At 44.1% G+C, this 26,516-nt stretch overlaps 1 protein-coding gene across 6 annotated transcripts; it reads right to left on the reverse strand.

Annotated features, from left to right (window-relative positions):
- Positions 1–6,975: 6,975 nt before the first annotated feature.
- On the reverse strand, positions 6,976–26,516 carry UPF3A (UPF3A regulator of nonsense mediated mRNA decay). 6 transcript variants are annotated; one of them, XM_032880990.1, is made up of 10 exons: positions 26,267–26,514; positions 25,514–25,620; positions 24,172–24,278; positions 20,054–20,152; positions 19,824–19,934; positions 16,547–16,602; positions 16,311–16,457; positions 11,582–11,739; positions 9,643–9,940; positions 6,976–7,209 (listed from the first exon to the last, which is right to left on the reverse strand). In XM_032880990.1, exons 1-10 carry the CDS (start codon positions 26,471–26,473, stop codon positions 7,057–7,059), a joined length of 1,443 nt encoding a protein of 480 aa, XP_032736881.1. In that variant the 5' UTR covers positions 26,474–26,514; the 3' UTR covers positions 6,976–7,056. The 6 variants fall into 6 exon arrangements, 4 of the variants coding, with proteins under 4 accessions (XP_032736881.1, XP_032736880.1, XP_032736882.1 ...); XM_032880989.1 differs by having other exon boundaries at positions 16,299–16,457; positions 26,267–26,512; XM_032880991.1 differs by lacking the exons at positions 6,976–7,209; positions 11,582–11,739 and having other exon boundaries at positions 9,820–9,940; positions 16,299–16,457.

Below are 26,516 nucleotides of genomic sequence, written 5' to 3' on the forward strand. Positions count from 1 at the left end.
CCAGCCCCTTCTCCCCTCTGGCAACCACTGGTTTGCTCTCCGTACTTAGGAGTCTGTTTCTGTTTGTTTTGTTTTTAGATTGTACATAGAAGTGAAATCATTTGTATTGCTTTTGTTCTGATTTATTTCACTTAGCATAAAACCCTTTAGGTCCATCCATGCTGTCGCAAATGGCAAGATCTCATTCCTTTTTTGTGACTAATATTCCATCGTCTGCATATATACACGCGTGTGCTTGCCCACACACACATATATATATGTAACATCTTTATCCATTTATGGATGGATGGACACAAGCTCCTTCCGTATCTTGGCTATTGCAAATAATGCTACAATAAACACAGGGGTACATGTATCTTTTCAAATTAGTGTTTTCGTTTTCTTTGGGAAAATAACCAGCGGTGGAATTACTGAATTATATGGTATTTCCATTTTTAGTTTTCTCAGGAATTTCTATACCATATTCCACAGTGGCTGCACCAATTTACACTCCCACTAGAGCAATGCACAAGGGTTCCCTCTTCTCCACATCCTCTCCAGCACTTGTTACCTCTTGTCTTTTTTATTCTACCCATTCTGAATACTAAGTTTAATAGAAGTGTGATCTCTCATTGTGGTCTTAATTTGCATTTCCCTGATGATTGGTGATGTGAACCTTTTCACGTATTTTTTTTTTTTTGAAGATTATATTTATTTGTCAGAGAGAGAGCACACAAGCAGGGGGAGTGGTAGAGGGAGAAGCAGGCTCCCGGCTGAGCAAGGGGCCCAAGATGTGTGGCTCAATTCAAGGATCCTCGGATCATGAGGTCCCAAAGGCGGATGCTTAACAGACTGAGCCACCCAGGTGCCCCTTTTGACCATCTATGTCCTTGGGAAAATGTCTTCTCAGGTCTTCTGCCCACTTAATAATCAGATTGGTTGTTTTTCTCAGAACTGATATAATCTTTATGTATTTTGGATATTAACCCCTCATCAGATATGTCATTTGCAAGTATCTTCTATTCTGTAGGTTGCCTTTTCGTTTTGTTGGTGGTTTCCTTTGCTGTACAGAAGCTTTTCATTTTGGTGTCATCCCAAGAGTTTATTTTTGCTTTTGTTTCCCTTGCCTGAGATGCAGCACCCACCAGTATGTTGCTAAGGCTGATTTCTACAAGATTAATGCCTATGGTTTAGGAGTTTTACGGTCTCAGGTCTCACATTTATGTCTTTAATCTGTCTGGAGTTTATTTCTGTGTGTGGTGTGAGAAAGTGGTCTGATTTCATTCTTCTGCCTGCAGCTGTCCAGAACACAGCACTGTTCATTGGGGAAATCTTCTTTTCCCCGCTGAGTATTCTTACTTCCTTTGTTGTAGAACAACTGACCCTCTACTTCACATTGGTACACATCTTTTCAGATATTTTCTAGCACACACAAACATCCAATGTGTTTAACTACTTAAAGCACATCTTGCAATTCTAACTTTGTAACACACTGTGGACATTTCAGTGTCCGTATTCTGCCAGCCAGACATTTCCCATTTCTCCTGTTACAGCAGGGCGTAGGGATAGCTGGTGTGCTTACTGTCTGTACTTGTGCGGGTCTGTATGCAGGATGTAGTGTTAGGAGTTCAAATGCTAGCTGGAGGACATTTCCATTTTATGTTCTGATGTGGCACTTTTGCCTGAGGAATTTTCTTTGTAACACAGGAATGACCAAATCTTGTTTGGATGATCCAGGAGAGGGGAGCCACCGCTGGGTTCCTTCCTGCACTCTCTCAGTCCTCAGGCTTCCTGGGACAGGCCTGTCTCACTCAGCTCCAGCCACTGTTAACAAAATACCACGGATGGGCAGCTTCAGACACAGATACTTATCTCACAGTTCTGGAGGCCAGAAGTCCAAGATCAAGGTGCCAGGTATTTCGGTGAGGACTCCCTGGCTTGCAGACGGGCACCTTCTGGTGTCTCCTCTTACAAGAACACTAATCCAACCAGACCAGGGCCCCATCCTTATGAGCCCATTTAACACTGATTACTTCTTCACTCCAGATACACTCGTACGGGGGAGGGAGGAGGGTTAGGGCTTTAATACATGAACTCTGTGGGGACAAAGGTCAGTCTGTAGCAGGGCTTGAGTCTGGATATCATGGTTTCTACCATCTGTTAAGACATCCAATAAATGCCAGAGTTTGGTACCCAAACATCTCCTACATTGGCCCTCACACCCCAGAGTGGCACAAGAATCCTTTGGCAAATCAGTTGTTCCACTTTTTAGTTCGGAAAAGTAGGGTCCAAGTGATGTAGGAAATGGCTACCTCATGCGTGTGTGGCCAGGTAATTATATGTAGCACACAGCTCTCAGTTTGGCACCTTGACATGACAATAATTTCTACCATGACAATAATCTGAACTGTTCTACTAAAAATGCTATTATTGTTGAAAAATGCCATTCCTCTATGGGATAGACTGCTTAAGTCTGCCAGGACATCTTTTATTGCTTTTGTGATACAAAGTTACTAATGTAATTATTTTTCCTTTAGATGTGTAACAGTGAAGAATTTGGGGAGAAATTTAAAACATTACATGATAAACATACTTTCAATACAAAGGAGAAGCACTTACAAGAAGCTGTTAGCTTTCCACCAAAATGCAGCCCAACAGAAGCTCACACAGAGAAGACAGCATTTTTCTAAACTTCACTGAAGTGACAAAATTTTAAAAATAAAGATTTAAAACTGAAACTTCATACAGCAATTACTATCATTAGAACTTGCTATAGCTGGGACTGGGTTGAAGCAATTAACTGGTGGATTGAAGTAGGCTAATTTGCTTTAAAAAAAAAAAAACCCTGTTGACTGAATACTGTTGTGAAAATAAACTTATTTTCTGTCATTTTTCTTTTTTTTTTTTGCTATTAACACAGGTCAAACAAATCAAATACCTAATTCTTCACTTTACTTAATTCTTCACTTTAATCTCTGACATGTCCTTAATTTTAAAGATAGGAAGAACAGAATAGCAAACAAATCTACTTAAAGTGTAGATAATTCGCTCTCCTTTTATCAGAGCTGAGAAAACAGATACAAGTGAGAATTTCATGACAGGCGAACCTAAAAGATCCTTTCTAATGGTGTGATGTGAAGAAGCCGACGCTCTTCACCAGCTGGGTCCCCTACATGTGCAGGACGGGGCCAAAGGTGCCCCCAGGCCACGGCCACACACCCCGCTTTCCTCGTGGAGATCTGTGCAGAGAACCTGTTGCCCATGAGCTGCCTCATCTTACCCCAAGGGTCTCACTGTCACATGACTCATGAAGTGGGAGATGATGACTCGGTAAGCACTATTATCAAGCAAGTGAAAACGTGTTTCCAAAGATGTAAATGAGATTCTTCAGAGTGCCTAATTCATGTCAGATTTGAGGAATTCCTTCAGTTAGCTGCTGTTTATAATTTACTAGCAACACTGAGATCCATCAAAATACTGATAGTTAATGTTCTGCTTTGCTATGTTCACATTTGAATATAATTATTAAAATTATTAGATAGCCAAATAAAACCAGACTGGGATCTAAAATGAGAAACAATAGAAAAAAAAAGAAAATTTTGCAAGGCAAATATAGAAGGCAAACCAAAAGGTGGCCAGCCCCACACCTCCCCTCAGTCACACTGAGCACTGTATTCCCTCCCCGTGATGTAGGCTGCAACTCCCATGGGCTATGTCCATGTGAAGAACATTTCTACCATTTCTTAGACACGTGGCAAACTCAGAAACCTTTTTTTCTGGGCAATTATTAATAAAAACTTTACAAATATGAAAGCAGCTTCTGACTTTGTCAGCAACAGGTGCTAGACATCTCTAAACCTGTTTCCTAGTTTATAAAAGGGAGTTCATCTATGTCCTACCCAACCAATCTTAAAAGTGAGTCTAAGCTGAAACTGGGAAGTGTATATGGAAGTGTTTTATGCCAAGGTAACCCATCATACAGATGTATTATTGTTTTAAATCAGTAATCTCAAAGTGGCTTTCGGGAAGCCCTGGGGACAGATCTCAGGAAACTCTCAGAGGGAGTACTACGTTTTTACCTACTTATTTTCCAGCTTTGAGGTATAACTGATAGATCTGTAACAGTTAAAGTGTATAACATACTGATTTGTAAAATGTATACATTATGAAAGGATTACAATGAGTTGGTGTCACCTCACATATTTGTGCTTTTTTTGAGGAGAAAATTCTACTCTTAGCAAATTCCAATTATACAATACAGTGTTATCAACAGTCATTATGTCGTACATAAGATCCTTGACCTTAATCTTATAACTGAATAACCTAGGACTTTCACTAACCTCTCTCCCTATTTCCCTCACACACTAGTCCTGTCAGCCACCATTTTACTGTTTCTAGGAGTTGGACTTTTTTTTTTTTTCCACACTGTACCTGTAAGTGATACTATGCAGTATTTGTCTTTTTTGTCTGCTTACTTCACTTAGCATAATGCCAAGTTCATCCACATTGTTGAAAATGGCAGGGTTTCCTTTTATGAGGCCACATAATATTCCATTTTCTTTATCCATCCATCCACCCATCCATCCATCGTGGACACTAAGGTTATTTCCATACCTTGGCTACTGTGAATAATGCTGTGATGAACGTGTGAACAGATATCTCTTTAAGGTAGTGCTTCTGTTCCCTTTGGACCTATGCCCACAGTGGCATTGCTGGACTATTTTTAATTTCTTGAGGGATCTCCACACTGCCATACCGTAGCGGCTTGACTACTTGGCGTTCCCACCAATGGTGCACAAGGGTTCCCCTTCCTTCACAACCTGGCAAGACTTGCTCTCTTGTCTGTGTGATTTTAACTACTCTGACAGGTGTGAGGTGGTACTTCCTTGGGGTTTTGATTTGTATTTCTCTGATGAGCAATGGTGTTGCGCACCTTTTCATGTACCTGTTGGCCATCTGGGATGTCCTCTTTGAAAAAGATCTATTCGGGTCTTTTGCCCCCTTTTTTATTGGGTAATTTTGTAGTTTTTTTGCTGTTGAGTTGTATGAATTCCTCACATATTTTGGATATTAACCCCTTATTAGGTATCTTGGGTTAAGATATTTTTTTCTCTCCATGGGCTGCATTTTCATTTTATAAATGGGTTCCTTTCCTGTGAAACTTTTTTTAGTCCTAATGTAGTTCCATTTGTTTATTTTTATTTTTGTTGTCTTTGCTTTTCATGTCAAATACAAAAAATGATCGCCAAGACTGGTGACAAGGATCAAACCCTCTGTTTCTTTCCAGGAATTTTATGGTTTCAGGTCTTATGCTTGAGTCTTCAGTCCATCTTGGCTCCACTTGTGTTTCCAGATCAAAGCCCTATATATAATAAGCAGTGAGAACGCAGTGGCTTACTCATTGGGAGTTCCACCCTGATCCATACTCTAAGTAGGAGTCAGCAAACTACGGTCCACAGGACAAATACGGCCTACTGCATGTTTTTGTAAATAAAATTTTATTGGAACACAGCCCCGTCCATTCATTATGTACTGCCTAACGGCAGAGTTTACAACGTGTAACAGAGACCAGAGAGTCTGCAAAGTCTAAAATAGTTACTACCTATCCCTTTTCCATCAGTGCTGGCTGTGCTGGGTCATCACATAGATGTCACTAAATCACAGCGAGTCCTTCTCACCCCTCCCCCACCAAATTCTTGGAGTCCCAGAGTCAAGAGCAAGAGCACAGCAATGCCATGGGACAGAGTATATGTGCAACAGCCAAATGTCTTTAACAATAAATGAGTAAGTCTCAGGTTGGTTGTTTTTTTTTTTTAAGATTTAATTTACTTATTTGAGAGAGAGAAACAGGGATAGGAAGAGAAAACATAAGCGGCGGGGGGAGAGAAACAGCCTCCCCACTGACCAGGGAGCCTGACACAGGGGTTGATCGCAGGACCCAAAGTTCATGACCTGAGCCATCAGGTGCCCCAAATTCTCAGTTTTTTGATAAACATTTCATATTTAGTAAGGAATAATCAACAAAATACTCAGGTAATTAAAGCTACATTTTGAAAAGCAGTAATTTATTATGTAAAATTCAATGTAGGAAAAGTACCATAACTGGAATTCGAATCCATAGCAACTAAAATTATTTAATATGTGGTCCAAAGCATAGTACCAAAATACATTAATGTTTAAAAAATTCACTAACATTAAAAAATACTGTGAACACATAATTGCAGAAAGCTCCATTAAGTCCTTTCAAAAATAAAATGGCCTCAGACTGCAAAAAGGAAAACCCCAGATGCTGTACCTAAGTTATCCCTGTCTCCAAATAATGCCCTTATGTTACCTCAGCAGCCCTTACGTAACAGCAGTTATACAGCACGAGCAGCACACCCACCAAGAGACTGTGAAAAAAGTCAGTGGCCAAACTGTTGAAGGGGCAATACTTCAAGCTGTGGACTTCACGTGGTGGCAACGCTCCTGTCCTAGGGGCTACAGCACGCAGACGTCAGAGAATGCTCCCGGCCCGCATCACAGGTGTCTGGATCACCAGCTTACAATGGCATGAGCGCGGCTCCCTCCCCTTTTTTAAAGTACAGTGCACGCGTGCGCACGCGCGCGCACGCGCGGGGACACACACACACACACACACACACACACGAGATCCAGATCCCAACAGATCACTTACTTACAACTGTGTAGAACTCAAAGTACAGGTTATTCCCACAACATGTTTCAAGTGCTTCAGAGTTCACACTGGTACAATACTAATTTTCTTCCCTGTTTTAATTATACTTTCTACTTTTCAAAAGAGATTATCTGTTCTGTTTTGGCTAAACAGTATATACTAGTTTATACTAAAAACAGTAAGATCTAGGACAACTTCTCAATTTTTTAACAGATTGCTTCTTTCTTAAGAATGGTTTCTAGATGTTTCTATACCACATTTATATTTCTAGTTTCTGATTTCTTTGTAAGGAGTAAACGTACCTTGAGAGTTATACTCGAGGCTAATTGATGCACTTCTGGATGCCCTTTCTAACCCATGAAACGCCGAATGGGAGCGTCCCACCAAGCGTGCGCGCGGACTCACCCTGCCTCTTCACTCTTCTGGGAACCAGCCCACGCCGAATCTTCAGCCTCGCCCCTGCTCCCATCACGGCCCTCCACGGAGACTCGCCCACCAGTTTCTCGTGCTCGGATGCGAGCTCCTGGCTGGTACAGCTGCAAGGCTGGCCGGTCCTGCCAGGACAAAGGCGGGGGGCAGTTACCCTTCCAAAGGCTGGCAATATAGGAGGGAGCAAAATGCCTCTACTTCCAGGATCTGATGATCCTAATTAGCTAAAGGAAATCAGTCTTGCAGCTAAAAATCTGCCTTTTTCACATCACTATCTCAGACACCAGGCATTTTGAAGCAAAAAAAAAAGCCATGAAAAGGAAGACAGTTAATATTTAAAATAACCTGAAAGAAGGTAAAATTAGTATCTGGGAAAATGTTATCTCAAACCCAGAACACCCCCAGAGCCAGTGGAGTCAAGGCATTCCCCTCCCAGGTGGAGAGGTGAAGATTTACACACACGTCTCAGCCCCTCCGACTCATCAGGCAGGGTAAACGCACAGCCTGAGACAAAGCAAGGCATGGCCAGAGGTGGCTTTTAGGGTCATGAGCCAAATTAATAACATCTATAATGAGCAGTTTCCATGTGGCTTATTCCTGAACTTTCTCCACCTGACTGAACTCTGAGTAGAGGAACACAGTGATGCTTGAATAGAGTGTGTAAAAGGGGCGTCTGTGTGGCTCAGTCACTGAGCGTCTGCCTTCAGCTCAGGTCACGATCCAGGGTCCCGGGATGGAGCCCCATGTTGGGCTCCCTGCTCCCTACTCCCCCTGCTTGTGTTCCCTCTCCTGCTGTGTCTCTCTCCGTCAAATAAATCAATAAAATCTTTGAAAGAAAATAAAGTGTGTAAAATACTACTGAACTGTTTCAGGACACCAGGATGGTGAGGCCAGGGAAGGACCAACGGACACTGAAGGTTAAGGATCAGGAGCACCAGTGGGAAGCCAGCCAGCTCTGCCCTGTAGGAGAGGGGGATCAACCAACCTGGGCTCAGGGAAGCCTCCTGCACCTGCACCCCTTCCCTTGGCCACCTGGGGGCCCAGGCACATCCCGCATGATGTCGCTCACCAACTCACCTCTACCCACCCGCAGGCCCCACCGTCACCACCAGGGCATTTACCGGCATGCCCTTTTCCTTAGCGGAAGCTAAGAAGAGAGCGGGAGAGGTCTGGGCAGGGCGGTGGGTCTGAATCCCTGTGCACACAGAGGCACAGGGGTCCCATGCCATCTGCTGCCTGTGGCCAACACACACCGTCCTGCTTTTCACCAGGACAACACTGGCTGCACGGATGGAGAAAGGACACCATAACCAGCCAGGCCTCATACAAAAGGTGCCATTATGCACAAGGCACCTTATTACGTCCAGAGCCTCCCAGTTAACCGAGAGGAGTCCCAACACCTAAAGATATGCAAATACAGACCACTCACTGCTGCATCAGAAGGCAGCTGAGACACAGTGTTCATGAAACAACTCCCACCCAAAAGACCCACCGCTAGACCTGCTGTACCTGCACTTCAGGTAACTACAGAAACCTCTGAGTGATACAGACGTGGTTAGTCAGGCTGCAGATAAGACGGCTCCCCTCGGGGCGCCGGGGGGCTCAGTCATTGGCATCTGCCTTTAGCTCAGGTCATGATCCCAGGGAACTGGGATCGAGCCCTGCGTCAGGCTCCCTGCTCTGCGGGAGGCCTGCCTCTCACTCTCCCATTCCCCCTGCACATCCCCCCTGTTTTTCCCCCCACCCCGCTCTTTAAAAAAAATTAAAAAAAAAAAAAAAAAAAAAAAAAGGCTCCCCTCTTGCCAGTAGCTCTACCTTGCCTTTACTGGGAACACTTTAAAAAACCACATCACTGATACCAGCAACACCTTGGGTGGATCTGAAGGGAATTCTGCTGAGTGAGAAAGCCAATTTCAGGTTACACACTGTATGCTTCCACTTCTAAAGCACCCCTGAAATGACAAAATCATGCAGACAGAGGACAGCGTGCTTGTTGCGGTCAGAGATGGGGTGGCAGGAGGGTGTGGACAGCAGCCCAGGGAGCCTCGGAGCCCTCGGTCATCGGGTGGTTGGGTGGTGGGGGGACTGGCTGCACCATGGGGTCTGGCCCTGGAAGGGAGGGGACTCCATCAGTGGTGCTTCTCTGCAACAATGTGATCTGAACAAAAATTAACCTCAAACTCTTGGGGGGAAAGAAAGCCATTTGGTGGTCTAAGTGGACAATTCCAACCCTTCTACATGCATCCAACTACACGCATCTGACGCATATTTATGAGCCACTGACTGTCTCCTGATAACCAGTTTGTTACGAATAACATAAGAGAAAGCTCCAGAGTGTCATGAAATGCAAGCTCCTGGGCAATGCACTCCCTGAGAGCGCAGAACCCAGTAGGGGCAGACTTCCCACTGTCAGAGTGTGTGATCCGAAATCTCAAGACTCCTAATGTAGATTTCTCGGTTTCGGCTAAACAAAGGAACTTCTGTTTGGCAAAGCAGGTGTAAGCCTACAGATGTGCAGTTTACACTTTTAAGGCTGATGAATGAGCGAACAAAAGAACCTTGTTTCCTGGACGCTCCACTTTGGATGCTGGGCCGCCTTCACTACTGTGCTCTCTCCCGGGCCACTCTGCTGCCTCCACAGGGACGCCACTGTCCTGTTTCCCCTTCTTCCCTGTGTCTGGGAGGACTCCTTTCCCCCATTTTGGCTCTTCTTCGTTTCTCCTTGAAAACTTGTCGAATTCACAGTGAGCTCTGTGCTTTCTGCTGTCGTCCACGTGGCATCTTTGTGTTTCAGGCTCTTTTTCTCGAAACCTTCTCTCCATCTCCCTTTGCTCTTTATCACTGTCATTCTGTGACCTGTGATATAATACAAATTCTCAGTAACCTTAGTTAGGTATACTGCGTGTCGAGTACCTGTCTTCCCATCCAGACTACAAGTTACCAAAGAGGCAGGGATGCGCGTCGCAGGGATGCACGTAATGGGCACAGCACAGGCATTCAAGAAAAAATTGTTGAAAGATGAATCGACAATAATAACACAATATCTACTGTTAACCCTAAACGACATACATAACAGGCATATATACTTAGTTTTCTAATTCTCAGTAACCCCCCCAAAGTAAATATAACTCCCCACTTTACAGATAAAGTCCAGGAGACCAAACGGCTCAAGTGACTTTCCTAGTGGCCCAAGTCCACATCCATCAAGACACAGAGCTGATATTGATGGCTTGGTTTCTGCCTCAGGTGTAGCTAAAATTAACTGCAATTTACTCATTTTTATACATATATTACACTGGTAAATGTACAAAAAATAAGTAAGTGGCTGCTTAGCTCTTTTGGTTCTTAAAGTTTTTCCCTTCACAACCCACAGGTAAAAATCCTCACATGCGATCTGTGGCTTCCCCTCAAAACAAAAGCAGCAGGACTGGTGGGGAGAAGAAGGTCCATAAGCAAAGTGTAAATCCATGCCAGAAACATGACAAAAGGCACTGATATAGTATCATAAGCCATAACACAAATGCCTCCAGCAGAAACCATAGTGCTAACAGATCATAGATTTCATAATCATGTATGAATTAATTTTACAAACAAACCAATAAACCAGAACCCCCAAAAAGAGGAAACCTTTTTTTCTTTTTTTTAATCACAAGTCTGTGTGGGAGAAAGACAGTAAGAAGTCATTCAGATTGCTGTTTCTAGGAGGCAAACGGCAGCCTAAACCCATGACCCTGCCATCCTGCCTGCAAACGTAAATTCACTTCCAGACACCTCAGAAGCAGAACAGCCCTGGCTCTGGGAAGCTCCAGCGTGTCCTGATGCAGTGCGTGCGCAGGAGCCCTGGGCCAGGGGAACAAGGAGCCTCAATACACTTTGCCCCATGGACTGTGGAGATGATCGAACCTTGAGGCTCAGGGGCAGGCTCAGAGGCAGGAGGGAGGGGCTCCACCTGACAAGGTTCTGACAGGTCTCTCTGGCCCCTGTGCAGAAACTGTCTGTCCCATTCCCACAGAAGCCCTGCTTGAGCTCCTTTCATGAGCAGCATGTCACAAGCAGGCCGAGAAGTACAAGCCCAAGGACCCACAGCCTGAGACAGGCAGGGCTAAGTGAAGACCAGGATCCACAGCTGCTGGTCAAATTCCACAGAAGGGCCACAGGGATGTTAACACCAACAAAGGAATCCTAGCACTTGGACAAGAGAGCACGAAGGAGATCCTGAAGACCTAAAGGGCGATAACGGGAATCCAAAGGAAGAGGCCAGGACAGGCACAGCTAAGCAACCTGGAGAAGGATGTGTCCCTGCTTGGAAGACAGACTTGAAGCTGCAGATAAAAGGAACTAAGTTCCCAGTATGACCAAGGAGAAATAAAGGTGTGGAGGAGCATATCGTGGTAAAATCCCTGAATTCCATAAGCAGTATGAAATACAAGCACTTGTACCAAGACAGGACAGTCTGTGATCCTTCACGTGGTCAAAGCAACAGAAGCGCGGGCTTACTTTCCCCTGGGCTCCTCCACCAAGCTCCCAAAGGGCGTGGGCTTCAGGACAGCACAGCCAGCACAGGGCTCCCGTTTTCCATCTCCAATATCCACTTCCTCTGCTCTTTCTTTTGGCTTTTCAGTTGGTTCCTCCCCCTTTTCCGGTTTCTTAAGAAGCTAAGAAATTATAATGTCAGGAGAATGTCACTTTTGGAGTATTTTATAAATGAAGATGTTTAATAATAAATTAAAAATAGAAAACAACATTGAGCGCAAATGTCTGGATAGCAAAAAAATGTGAGCCAAAGGTGCAGCAACCAGGTTTTTGGTTAAATACTGAGGGGAACATTCAGTCAATGAAATACTATAGTTATGAAGAACGATTTAGGACAGCTGATGTGATGAGAAGACGTTCTTATTGACGAATGAATGCCCTGGTCTCTATTTATATGTTTACACACACAGAAAAACACCTAAAAGGCTGGCAACACTGTGTTAATAGTGATGATTTTTAGGCGGTGGTGGAACTGCAATGACCTTCTTTCCTTTTATCACCAAATTCTAGTTTTTTCTAAAATGAACAAGTGCTGCTTTTGTAATATGTAAAAATATATTGTTTAAAATGTTGCTTTTATACTGATGACTTTTAGAATAACCTTTTTGAAAACACGTCTTATTCTTACTTTAATCAGCCTGAGCAGGTTGCTGTCTTTGAATCTGGGCCTTCCCCCAATTCTCTGCGTAGTTTACTCTTTGAAATTCAAGTGCCACAGGTAAGTCAGTTTATAAAACAAAAGTAGAAGGCAGGGACGCCTGGGTGGCTCAGTTGGTTGGACGACTGCCTTCGGCTCAGGTCATGATCCCGGAGTCCCGGGATCGAGTCCCGCATCGGGCTCCCAGCTCCACGGGGAGTCTGCTCCTCCCTCTGACCTTCTCCTCCCTCACGCTCTTTCTCACTACCTCTGTCTCAAATAAATAAATAAAATCTTCAAAAAAAAAAAAAAAAAAGTAGAAGGCATACTTTGGAAATTTTTTTCTAACTTATAAAAGTGAGCATATTTTAAATTGTACTAGAGCAAAACTACACACAAATTTCAACTGCATGAGTTCATTTAAGAATGAAACAGAGAAAATGTAAGACCAAATATGGAAAGTTGCTTCTCATCACAGATGTGCACTATGCTAACGTACATGCTCTTATTCTGCCTGTGGGGTCTGTGAATTTAAACATCTCCTTTCAGATATCTATTGATATTTATGTTTTAAGGTTTTATTTATTTATCTAATAGTGCACGCACAAGGAGAGGGAGTGGCAGGAAGAAGGAGACGCAGACTCCCCGCTGAGCAAGGAGCCTGTACTTGCAGCTAGATCCTAGGACCCTGGGATCATGACCTCAGCCAAAGGCAGACACTAAACCGAATGACCTACTCAGGCGCCCCTATTGACATATATATATTTTTAAAAGATTTTATTTATTTATTTGACAGAGAGAAACACAGTGAGAGAGGGAACACAGAAGAGGGAGTGGGAGAGGGAGAAGCAGCCTCACGCTTGACAATTGAGCTACCCAGGTGCTCCGACATATTTTTTAATTAAAAAGGTAACATATACTGGTAATAAAAGTAAACCACAGGGAAGTATAACAGTTTATGTTTCCACCCATCCATCCAACAAATAATTTTGTGCATCTGTGAATCGTTTTTTACCTCCAACTCTTCTGAAACCAAATGTGTGGTGTCCTTTCCAACACCATTTCTCCAGCCCTCCAACACAGACTTGGGCGTCCTATAATTCCATTCAGTTTTGACACTAGCTACCTGGAGTTAATGTCAGGTTGCACAAACCTGTCCCCACTTCAGACGTCTGAAGGTACCCATGGCCTCAGCCACCTGTCATCTCACTGGCATATGGAAGACACTCCAGAGACGGCAAGGATTCTAAGAGCTATGTGCCAGGAACCAGGGAAAAAGACTGTGTCGGGTACTAGGAATATAGTTGTGAATAAGAGACAAGTGCCCACCATGAAGGAATTCACAGGACGTTCTAGCTGAGGCAGCGGTCGCCATGGGGGGAGGGGAGTATGCAGTAACAAAATAGAAAAAGTGAACCAGATATTCTTAGGTGTCGTGCTACAAACATCTACCAAAACAGGAAAAAAGCACAGAGAGATGTAGGGTGAGGAGTGATGGCTTCTCAAGGGTGAAGTTCAGGGAGGGTCTCTCTATGGAGGTAAGACAGGATGAGGAAACACTTATAAGAAAACTTAAGTGTTGGGAGAAAGCTCCCCGTGGAAGGAAGCAAGCAGAGACCTAGCGTGAAATCAGACTGGCAAAGGGAGGAGGAGATAGGGAGGAGACAGGAGGGAGGAGAAGAGGGAGGGAGGGGAAAGGAGGGGAAGGAGGTAAGAGGGAGGGGGGAGGAGCCAGGCACCGGAGGAGGTGGAAGCAGATGCCATGTTTGTGTGTCCACCCAGCCCACATCTGTTTTTAATAAGTTTTGTGAAAAAGATCACACAACTTTATTAATAATGTAATCTATTTCCTATGCGATGTGTATATTCAGGAATTTTATTTGTAACTTTGGTAAACTAACTTCCTACTTCAACTTAAGCTCATTACTTAGTTTTAGAGTCCTCAGAGGAAAATAAAAACAGCTGGGTTGCTTATATAATAGTTTCCTTTATTGTTAAAAATAGCCATGAGGATCTCTCTCTGCAGGTGTCATTTTTTTTTTTAAACAATTTTTTTTTTTTTTTTTTTAGAGATTTTATTTATTTATTTGACAGGCAGAGATCACAAGTAGGCAGACAGGCAGGCAGAGAGAGAGGAAAGGAAGCAGGCTCCCTGCTGAGCAGAGAGCCCGATGCGGGGCTCGATCCCAGGACCCTGAGATCATGACCTGAGCCGAAAGCAGAGGCTTAAACCACCGAGCCACCCAGGCGCCCCTGCAGGTGTCATTTTTATGATATCAACACAAACTCTTTTAGCATTTCTTCACTGATTTTATTTTTCAGGTTAAAAAAATTTTTAATTCTCGAAATGATTTGTATATTAGATATCCCTCCAGCTAGTGAGCCCCATGTGACCACCTATAAGGAGAAACTGATTTAGAAGCAAAGGCCTAGAAAAAAGCTTCACCTCCCTTGAAGAAATGGCATGTTTTTTCCTCATGGATAATGAAACTGTTTCCCATCAAGCACATCAGAAACTAATCTATGATGGATAAAGATGTAAAACAAATATACATATATTCAAGTATACATGTTTATATACACATATATATTACATGAAAATATGCATACATGTATTTATGTAATCATATATTTATACATACATTCAATATACATGTATACATGTTTATATACACGTGTATATGTCATATATACGTGTATATATACATGAATATATGTATATGTGTATTTATATATTCGTATATATTCATACATACATTCAATATATACGCATACATGAATACATGTTTATATATACATGTATATATGCATGAAAATATCTATCTCCAATGGAATATTATGCAGCCATCAAAACGAATGAAATCTTGCCATCTGCAATAATGTGGATGGAACTAGAGGGTATTATTATGCTGAGCGAAATAAGTGAATCAGAGAAAGACAATTATTATATGACTATACAGTATCACTCACATGTGGAATTTAAGAAATAAAAGAAGATCACGGGGAAGAGAGGAAAAAATAAGACAAGATGAAATCAGAAAGGCAGACAAACCATAAGAGAAGATCATAGGAAACAAACAGGGCTGCTGGAGGGGAGTGGGGTGGGGGAGGGCTAACGGGGGGATGGGCAGTAAGGAGGGCATGTGATACAATGAACACTGGGTATTATTTAAGACTAATGAATCACTGAACTCTACCTCTGAAACATAATATACTATATGTTAACTGAATTTAAATTTAAAATATATATACATAAAAAAGAAACTAATCTATGGCTCATTTATGCCGACTCTGACCTCTTCCCCATCCTCTCCCTTTCTACTCTATCTTCCGTCAAGTCCTGATCTTTTATTTTCTTTCTTTTTAAGATACAATTTTAATGAACCCCTAAAAGTACTTCAAAGCCTTCTTGGAATGAAGGAAAATATATATTAGGTTGAAATCTAGGTTTGGTAAGGTCACCTGAGCAGATACTAACAAGGAGGGGGGACTCACACTGGAGCACCCTATTTTACATGGGGAAGAACTACTTCTGTGCACTAACCCACTCTTCTAAATGAACACATTAGTCAAAGGAGAAACTGGGCAAGAGGAACCACTGCTGGTACTGTAAAAAAAAAAAAAAAAAAAAAAAAAAAAGGTAAAACCCAATCCCAAGAGTGAACCTTCACATAGAAAGGCCAGTATACACTGAGCCAGTAGTTTCCAAATGTGTACATTTTAGGCAGGGAGTCTTTTCTCTAAAAGAAAATGTAAGCAGAAGCCCAATCTGTGACAAATAAGTGTGGGGTTCCTTTGGATGAAGTGCTGCCATCACATCCAAGAGGCCGGGCCCCTCCCCAACAGTATGCCCAAAGAATCCCCAAGGCTCAGGGAATACGGTTTGAGAACCACTGCTGTACTGCAGAGAAACGGAAGCATGATAGCAAAAGAGAAGGCTAACTGAAAATGTCCTTATAAGTTAGAAGAGCTAAATACCTGAAAGGCACAACTGTAGCAGAACTAGCTTTGGAAAAAAGAAATGAGCTGTTTCCTCAAAATTACCTTAATCCTTACTTCTCTCTCAGCAGCTCTCTTCTGTCTGTCTGCCTCTTTCCTCTTACACCTCTCCTCTTCTCTCTTTTTTCTCTTTTCTTCTTCCCGTAAACGCTTCTTCTCCAGCTCCCTTCTTCTTCGTTCTTCTCGCTTCTCTTCTCGAATCCTCTAGAGATGTGGAAAAGCATGTGTATAAATTATCTCTGTGGACATGGGCAGGGACAGGAAGGGACTCATCAGGTAAAGGGTGGACCTACCTGCTTCTCTAATTTTCTATTTCTAATATATTCCAAAAGAGGTGTGGTTCTTCTAGCTAAAACACAAAAATTGTAATATAGTATTCAACTTTAAAATAAGATTTCTTTTCTTCATCTTAAATACTTGTTTCCAATTTAATCTTTAGTCAGGCTGGCTATTTCGGAAGAGCATGCGACTCTTGATCTCGAGGTGGTAAATTCAAGTCCCATGTTGGGTGTAGAGACTACTTAAAAATACAATCTTATAAACCAATAAATAAAATTTAGATGAGCATACATTGTATTGGGGGGAATTCCTATTCCATCACTATAAAGTCAAGTAATTTGGAGGCACTGACAACTCTACAAATAGTAGGCAACGAATTCCTGATTCTCAAGGGAGTCTTGATATTACTTACAAAGATGCTATAAAAGCAAAAAAGAAGAATGAGTACAACACATTAGACTTCCCAAACACTATGAGCATCTTCCCATTTTTGCAGATATTTTAAAACATTACATAACATGGTTATAGATTCACTTTGATTCAACACATATTCTGGAAATTTCTTCCTTTTCTGCTTTCCAGACAATGATGTTAAACAATGTACATTCTTGTCATCTCTTGTATACACTCCACAAACCAAAATAACCAGATGTAAAAGTTTAGACAGTGACTCCCCAGGGTACTTCATCTAAGCAACACTAACCACCCAGGAATGAATCTCTCTGTAAACTCAACCTCAATCCTCAAGCTTTCATGCCCTGGATGTGTCTGATCTGCCCTGGAATTTGGTGCCCAAATACCAAATATGGCGGGCCTCAAGGCAGTCTCTCCAGGAGAGTGGTTTTGAGAAACATGTATTCTCCATGGCAGTGGCTCACAACGCAGGTGGGAAGTTGGAAGATGGTGTGGGTCTCTTCCACAGCTCTTTTAAGACCTTAGATTAAATGAGGGAAGGAAGAATCCCTGGATGCACTTGAAGACTGGCCATGAAATTTCCCGAATTCTGAGGATCTGGAATTAATCAGGAATTTTATAAGAGAGCCCCTGGGCAGGGATTCTTAACTTGGAATTAAGGACTCCTCAACACCTTGACATAATGTGTCAAATGGCTTCTGCCAGGAAAGCTCTGCCCCAGATTTAGGGCTGTGTAAATGTCCACATTTCATCACAGGTGCAGGGCCAAGAAGAGCCGATTACCTCCCTGGATGTCTCCTATGCTAATCACGAACTCTGGCTCAGGATGAGCACAGCTTATGCCCTCTGGAACAGGCAGTTGCCTCAAATTAGGGAGGACTCTTGCTCTGCACCATGGGAGTTTTGGACTTGTTGGCAAAGAGCAGGAACAAGACCTCCCTGGGTGACTGGAGAAGCTGACAAGATGCCACCCACCTACTCCCTTCGCCAATGAACTACCTGCCTTGTTACCCCAAAGGATGAATATGACAAGGGTAAATGAGACCCTGTATTAGAAAGTGCTTTACAAACTATAAAAGTGTATCATTTGTTAAACAGAAGGTGCATGGCCATGTTATACAACGCTAATTTAACCAACAACCTAACTGCTACCACTTACAGAAAGCTGCTGCATCCTGGGCACTGTCATGATGACCTGGGAGGACATGGGGATGCTAAGTCTCAGGGCGGGAAACTGAGCCCAGGTCTGTCTGCTCTACAGACCCTGCTATGCCACTGTATTAACCTGCAGCTTCAGAGGGAACTAATATTTCCATTTATTAAATAAAAGGAAATTATGGAATTTCAATTATGGAAATTAGTATTTCCAACCCTCATTGCTCTGACTAGATCACAGAATCCAGTAAAGGCCAAAATCTAAGAAAAGGGCAATTTGCCTTGAATTGCCAGATTAAGATCCAAACTTTGATGGGCAAACAGGATCACAGAAACAAAGCTCCACAGCCTCATTCTGGGCTACTAATTGTGAATAGCACTTACTTATCCCATAAAACACTACAATGCACCTACTGTGCACCAGGCACTGGGAAAGGGGCTGGGGATGGGAGAGGATATCTCTCCAGGGTTGGGGGGGGTTGTCTGGCCACCAAGGACTATCTCAAAACTGCCCACAATTGGAAGACCCTGGTCCTTTTCTGTGGTTATCCTATACAAGAGAATTTACAGCAAGGTGCAGGGGGCGGGGGGTGGGGAGTACTATAAATAATTTCTAAGCTGCTTTTCTTTTTTTTAGCTCTTCTTAAATTTAACATGTTCTACAGTGATATCCTGATTCACTTCCAGTAATGTTTCTTCCCTCCCCAGTCTGCCCCTGTCAGTAATGGTGCCTCCACCCACTGATCTGTTCAAGTCAAACTCCTGGAGGCCTGAATTCTTTCTGTTTCCTTTCTTCCCACACCTAATCTGCCAGAGCATATGCAGACTCTGCCGGCTAGTGTAAGAAGCCCTCCCTGGACTGGAGCAAAGTCTCCCCACTCCCCAAAGCCTGGTGTTTCCTCAGGGCATCCACAATCCATTCTGTATGGAGCAATATGCATGCAGTGATGGGGGAAAACTAATCAGGCTCCCTTAGCAGTCTCAGCTATCTCTCAAACTCCAAATCTCTTCCCCACCTGCCTCTCCAGCCACTCTACCCCCGACCCACCACATATCAACCACATAGGAATATATCCTGTTCCTACAGGCCTGCAGCTCAGCTTCCACCTCGGTCTCTAGTCCCTTCTTCTTCCATGTCTTAGCAGGGCTTCTCTCAGAGGGCCTTTCCCTCCCAGGACTGTTTCATCACACTGTGGCACTGATCACACGGACATGCCCTGGCTTAAAGCCTGATTACTGCTGCAGGTGTTTACTTCAGTTTTTCCCATGAGCAGGGCAGATATCTGACGGCACAGGCCTCGTGTGTCCCATTCATGCTCACCCTGCACACCTACGCTGAGTCAGTATCCACCCAACCCGTGCTGACCAAAAATGATCACATGCATGCTAAGCAAATCTTCATAAGTATTAACTTTAGTGATTAAAAATCCTTTGCACTACACACGCAGTAAACCAACTGCTACAAAATATAAAACTCCATTCTCCACTCCTCACCTGGGAGCATCATAACTGTGAACAAATAAATGTAACTAAAACCTCTGGTGCTCTCCCTTAGTGGACTGGACAGATGCTCAGAAATATTTTTCCAGGTTGCCATAATTTTTTTACAACCAGAAAACACTCTACATCCCTGCTAAGCCTGTCACAAGTGTGAATTTTTAAATAATCCTGAAAAGGAAATAAATATATATCTCAGCAAGTAAAGAGAAGAAATGAGCAAACCAATAAGTTCTCTAGTCTTTGCCTCTATGTCTCCCAGGAGAGTTTCAGGATTGGCATTAGGTTTCTCTTCCTCCACACAGTAAGTTTCCAAAAACTTCTTATATTCTGGATCTGTAAATTAAAAAAGAAGAAAAGAAACATACTCCTTCCCACATACGGGAGAGGAATTATATTTGATTGGTGTATTTACTCTGGCGGTTTCATAATGCAGCCTTTGTAAAGGGACTCACCATCTTCAATGCTTCCAGTTTTGGCATCTTTTTTCTTTATTTTCTTTTTGGCTATCTTCTGGAATGGGGCAAACTCTACCACCGCAGGATATTCTAGGCCTTTAACAGAAAACAAATTGCAAAAACCATTCTAAAATTCCACTATATTCATTTTGGAAAATAATGATTTAGATTTCTTTCTTTTTGCGGGGGGAGATGGGGAGGCAGAGGGAGAGAGAATTTTAAGCAGGCTCCATACCAGCAGAGCCCAACATGGGGCTCAATCCCATGACCCTGAGACTAGAGCCAAAATCAAGAGTCAGATGCTTAACTGACCAAGTCACCCAGGTGCCCCGTGATCTAGCTTTCTTAAAGATTGACCATAACAACTTTACTGTTTAAACTATTATTTTCAAGTACCTGCAAACTTAGCATGTCAAACTCCAGATATGACCAAAGGACGAGTACTTACTTATTAAAGAAAATGATTTCTCACGTTGCAGTAGTGGTTACATAACTGAGTGCATTCAGAATTCATCAAGCTTCACACCTTAAAATGTCAATAAACCCTTCTCTCCATTCCTAAAGAGTTTATCATAGAATTCCTTTAACTAGGTTCGTCAGTCACTTTTTTTTTTAATTTTAAAAGGTTAATTCAAATGATCAATCTGTTATATGAATTCAAGGGAATTATTATGCTTAGAAGAGATACTTGGCTAAAAGAGGGGCCTCAGAGGGAACACGCAATACTCAGACAAGGTTTGCTTCAAACAGAAAAGTTCAGAACAAAAGCCAAGAGAAACTGATTTGGTTATTACGTGTGGGTGCGTGGGAGTGGGGTCCAGGGAACATAACGAGAAACGTTCACTATTTACTTAACTGATGGAACACTTCCATGTTGGTACTGAATCCTTTATCCTTGTCAGGAATGGTCAGGTGACCATGATATTGCAACTCTTATTTATCTGGACAATAATCTTGTGTTAACCTTAACTATTCAGAATAAAGTCAAGGACCAGCAGGAGAGCAGGGCTTTGGACAGTCAGGAACAATGTCTGATTCCCTGCTGCACCCACATGACTAGTACCTAGATATTTACTAAGTAGGAGTTGACACACTTCCTGACTTCAAAACTTCTTACAAAGCTATGGTAATCAAAACAGTATGGTACTGGCATAAAAGAAGAAACAGATCGATGGATTAGAACAGAGAGCCCAGAAATAAATCCTCACATACATTATCAAATGGTTTTCTATGAGGGTGCCAAGGCTATTCAATAGGGAAAGGACAGTCTTCTTTAACAAATACTGCTGGAGGGCACCTGGGTGGCTCAGTCAGTTAAGTGTCTGCCTTCTGCTCAGGTCATGGTCCCAGAGTCTAGGGATCGAACCCTGTGTCAGGCTCCCTGCTCACTACAGAGTCTGCTTCTCCCTCTGTCCTTCATATTGCTCATGCTCTCTCTCTCTCTTGCTTGTGCGCTCTAATAAATAGAATCATAAAAAAAAAAAATACTGCTCAAGAAACTGGATATCCACATGCAAAAGAATGAAGCTGGACTCTTACCAGATACCACAGACAAAAGCTGACTCAAAATGGGTCAAACACCTAAACATGAGACCTAAAACTTTAAAACTCTTGGAAGAAAACAAGGAGGAAAAGCTTGACCTTGAATTTGGCAATGATATCTTAGACGTAACGTCAAAAGTGCAGGCAACTAAAGTAAAAACAGAAAAACTGGACCACATCACATTAAAACCATCTGAGTGTCACAGAATATGATCAACAGAATATAAAGGCTACCTATGGAATGGGAAAAAAATCATACATCTGATGAGGGGTTAAGATCTATAATATATACCAAAAAAAACAAACAAACAAAAAACTACAACTTAACAAGAAACAAATAACTCAATTTAAACATGGGCTTTCCTCCAAAGACATACAAATGACCAAAAATCACACAAAGATATTCAAAACCACTAAGCATTAGGGAAACATAAGTCAAAATCACAGTGACATACTATCTCATACCTATTATGAGGTCTGCTATCAAAGAAACAGAAAACAGCAATAGGTGGGAGGATGTGGAGAAACTGGAGGCCTCATGCCCAGATGATGAGGATACAAAATGAAGTAGCCTCTAAGGAAAACAGTATGGCTGTTCCTCAAAACATTAAAAACATACTTACTATATGATCTAACAATTCCACTATGGTTATACCCAAAAAACCTGAAAGCAGAGTCTCAAAGAGATACTTGTACACCATGTTCACAGCAGCGCTATTCATAACAGCAAAGAGCTGGAAGCAACCAACGTGTCCACTGACAGATAAACAACTTGTGGCATATACCCACAGTAAAGTATTATTCAGCCTTAAAAAGGAAATTCTGAGACATGCTACAGCATGGGTGAACATAGAAGACACCATGTGATGTAAAATAAGCCAGTCACAAGAAGAGAAATGCTATCTGATTCCACTCATATGAGGTATGTAGACTAGTAAACTCATTTAAAAAAAAGAAAGAAAGGAGAATGCCAAGGGCTACGGGTCAGGGAGAGGTGGGGAATTATTTAAAGAGTCCAGAGTTTTAGTTTTGTAAGATGAAGAGAGTTCTGGAGATGGGCTGCACAACAGTGTGAATGTACTTAACACTACTGAACTGTGAGGAATGCCTGGGTGGCTCAGTAAGTTGAGCACATAGAGCATCTGACTCTTGGTTTGGGCTCAGGTCATGATCTCAGGATCGTGGGACTGAGGCAATGGCCTCTGCGCTCAGGCACAGAGTCTGCTTGTCTCTCTCCCTCCGCTTCTGCTTCTCCCTTCACACGTGTGTGCTCTCTCTCAAATAAATGAAATCTTAAAAAAAAAAAAAAAACTAAGATGATAAATTTATGTTATCTTTACCATAACTTTTTGAAAAATAAAGGAAAAAGGCACTTGAACAAAGAAGGATTCAACACAAACATCGAATAGTTCAAGATTACATCTGCTTCTCCTCACAGGACAGACTCTCTTGGCCTCAGCCTAGTCACTCTTCAAGGCTATTTTGTTAGCTCTCAGTGAGGAAGAAAACACTTATCACCAGTGGAGTTGGGTGCAGTGGGAGGAGTTTGGTTGGTGAGGTGGATACAGAGAATACGCTCTTACAGGTGTAGAGGCTTGGTCACAATGGACACAACAGGTGACAGTCTGACGGGAAGGAAGACAAAGGCAAGATCCAAAAAGCACAGAGAACCAGAACCATTTAGAGTGGAGGTAAATATCCCTGTCTCAGCAGGCAACGCTGTTCAACAGAGTCAGAAACTTAAGTTCATTATTACAATCCCCTCCCCCATGACATTGTCCAGTAATGGTAAAATTGAGGAGTGCTCTGTTTAACATTCTTATTTTTTAAATTTTTTTCAAGGTGTAAGTTTACTTATTTTATGGGTGCTGGACTGTTCAGTCGGTTAAGCCTCTGCCTTCACCACAGGTCGGTCATGGGATTGAGCCCTGCCTGGGGCTCTCTGCTCAGTGGGGAGCCTGCTTCTCGCTCTCCCTCTGCCTGCTAATTCCCTTGCTTGTGCTCTTTCTCTATCAAACAAATAAAATCTTAAATAAAAAGATGATTTACTTATTTTAGTGTGGGAGGAGGGGCACAGAGAGACAGAGAGAGAGACTCTTAAGAAGCCTCCTCATTAAATGCAGAAGCTGATGCTGACAGCATGACCTGAGCCAAAATTAAGAATCACATGCTTAACTGACTGAGCCGCCCAGGTGCCCCAAGATTACTCTGTTTAAAAAGACAGAAATGTAAGTGAATAATATACTTTAGAAAATTTCTGTTGCACAAGAGTAAAGTGATTTGGTTTTGGAACATAAGAAAGTGAAAAACCCACTTATATGAAAAACAATATATATATATAAAATATATATATACATAGGTTGTCTCTGATACAAGGAATTGATGGGAGTTCTTTGGTTTATGTATCTTAATTTTCAACGTAAGCACATAACCACAGCAATACAATTGAAATTTATGAGCTTATTTTACACTGGTATCCGAGAACTTATTTATAACTCACAAACATTTCCAGCAAAACTTAATTAAGGTACTTGGAGACTATATTAAAGAGTTTAGAAAGCCAAAGATCCAACCTTTACTGTCGATGAAGATATAGCCATCGAAACGATCTCTAAAAAGAAGGATGTCATCAGGATTTCTAAAATTAATGTATGCTCTTGAGTAAAGATGAGGATAAAGACTGAAATAAGAGAGAACAGTGAAAACAGTTAGTAAAAAATGTAAGACTTCTTTAATTTTGCTTCTTTTTCTTTTACAGATACAACAAACTGAAACCTATACGTCACAGAATACCTCAGCTAATTGTAATCTGGGTATTCTTTAGCAAAAAAACAAAACAAAGCAAAACACACACACACACACACACACACACACACACACACACACAATAAGGAAACATTACCCAAGATCTTTTTAATGACTTGGGAAAGACGCTTAATGTCAGTATCTTTACTACAAAGAACCAGGCTTAAAATACTGGTTTTCCACGGCTGAAAACCAAAGGCAAGGTCATTCAAAGGTCATTCCGTATCACACATCAGGACCGGAGGCAACCGAGCTGGGATCATTCGTAGATGCAAACGTGGCATCGCACGAGGGAGCCTCCGCTGACCCCGCGAACACCTTTAGGCACTCTAAAGGGGTCGAAATTGCAGCGCACGATATGGCGACTGCCAAGAACTAAGCTTTCTCCTCCACCTCACAACCCACTTCCTTCGTCCGCAGGAACTTCCAGCCCCTTCCACAGAGGAGAACACTGAGGCTCAGACAAGCTCAGCACGTGCAAAGGGGGCAGCCCGTTAAAAGCTGGCGCTGGGACCGCGACCCGCGTCACTCCGGGGCCACCGCCTGTTCTTCAACCGCGCCAGTTTTCTTAAACTTCAGTCACTCGAAGCGCATCCATTCTTCTTTGAAACCAAACCCGCCCTTCCCCGTTAGTGGTCTCTTCGACGGGACCGAGCCTTGTCACTTGTGCGCTCGGCAGGCCTCACGCGGCTCCGAGGATAACAGGGTACCGCGACGGCCCAGGGCGCGGTGACACCGCGAACCGCAGCGTGCCCGCGAACTGCCCCCGCGGGACGTCTAACCCGAGGTCCGCGTCCTCTGCTCGGGAGAGAAGCCGCGGGCGTTCGCGCGTCCTCGGCGTGCCCCTCCTCCGCGGCGCGACCGGGAGCCCGAGGAGAAGCGGAGGTGTAGGGCGGGCGTGGCGGAGGCGGGCGCGGGGCACACGGGTCTGAGCCTGGACACGGGCTCCCGCTCCGGAGCCGCACGCTCTGCCGCGGGAACCGAGCGAGCGAGCCCAGGTCGGCCGGCGCGGGCGGGCAGACGCGGACACGGCTTCCGCCGCTCCACAGCCGCACCACAGCCGCACCCGCGTCTCACTGCAGGCCGCGTCTCCCTCAAGCCGCGTCTCACCTCAAGTCGGCCGTGAAGAACTCGAAGTAGTCGTGCGCGGGCAGCGGGTGCAGCTGCTCCTCCAGCTGCTCCTTGGTGAGGCCGGGAGGCAGCCGCCGGATCACCACCTGAGGAGACGACGGACGGGGGGCTCGGCGGCCGTCCCCGCGCGTCCGTCCCGCAACGCCGCCTGCGCTCGGGCTCCGCGGGGCGCTGCGGCGGGCGTCCGGCGGAGACGGCCCCCGTCGGGAAGGCCCAGAAGTCCGCGCGCGGACACGGCACGGCCGGCAGAAAGGGCTGCGCCTCACACAGCCCCTGCCTCCGGAACCTCGACGACGGTGCGCAGGACCGGACCGGACCACCCCCGCGGACCTTGCCTGCCCCGGGCGCAGCTCTTCCTCCCCACGCCAGGAAAGGCCGCGTGAGGCCGGGCGGCAAACGGTCCCCGTCAGTCCGCTGTCCGCGGTGCTGAAGCTGCCGGCCACCGCCTTGCCCCCTCGGCTCCTCCCCAAACCCCGAGTCCTCCACGCCTTCGCGCAGGACCCTCCCTCTTCTCGCGAGCTTTGCCCGCTCACTCGCCTCCGGAACACACCACCCTTAGCTCCGCCCCCCGCCTCCAGCAGCATCCCGCCCACCCTTGGCTCCGCCCCACCTCGCTCAAGAGCACCCCTCTTCTCGCGAGGTTTGCACGCACCTCTCCGTTTTTGCTTCGACCCACCCTGTTGAAGACCCTCCTCCTATCGCGAGGTTTGCCTGCCCCGCCCCTTCCCCAACCTTGCTCAGAACTGTCTTCTTCTCCTCGCGAGGTTTGCTTGTACTGCCCCCACAGCCGAAGGACGAGGCTGGTGGCACCTCTGGTTCTCGCCGCGGCGACTCCCGGCGGAATTGGACTTCCACAGCAGACACCTTTTCCCTCCCGCTCGGGCCCCGCGCGGCAACGGCCGCCCCGGAGCCTCCCGCCCCCTCCTTCTCTGAGCGCATCTTGCACCCGCTGCGGAGTCAACGCTGCCTCCCACCCGGGGCC

Source organism: Lontra canadensis, unplaced genomic scaffold, assembly GCF_010015895.1.
Source record: "Lontra canadensis isolate GAN:19392208 unplaced genomic scaffold, GSC_riverotter_1.0 scaffold73, whole genome shotgun sequence".
Taxonomy (NCBI): domain Eukaryota; kingdom Metazoa; phylum Chordata; class Mammalia; order Carnivora; family Mustelidae; genus Lontra; species Lontra canadensis.

Bases quoted from the DNA above. Each gene is read 5' to 3' on its own strand.
- UPF3A (XM_032880989.1), bottom strand. From the start codon at position 26,473: ATGCGCTCAGAGAAGGAGGGGGCGGGAGGCTCCGGGGCGGCCGTTGCC. The intron at 25,621-26,266 runs GTTGGGGAAGGG...TCGTCTCCTCAG, and splicing joins AGAAGACAGTTCTGAGCAAG to GTGGTGATCCGGCGGCTGCC. The intron at 7,210-9,642 runs GTTCTTTTGTTC...TTGTCCTGGCAG, and splicing joins TGGAGCGTCCAGGAAACAAG to GACCGGCCAGCCTTGCAGCT.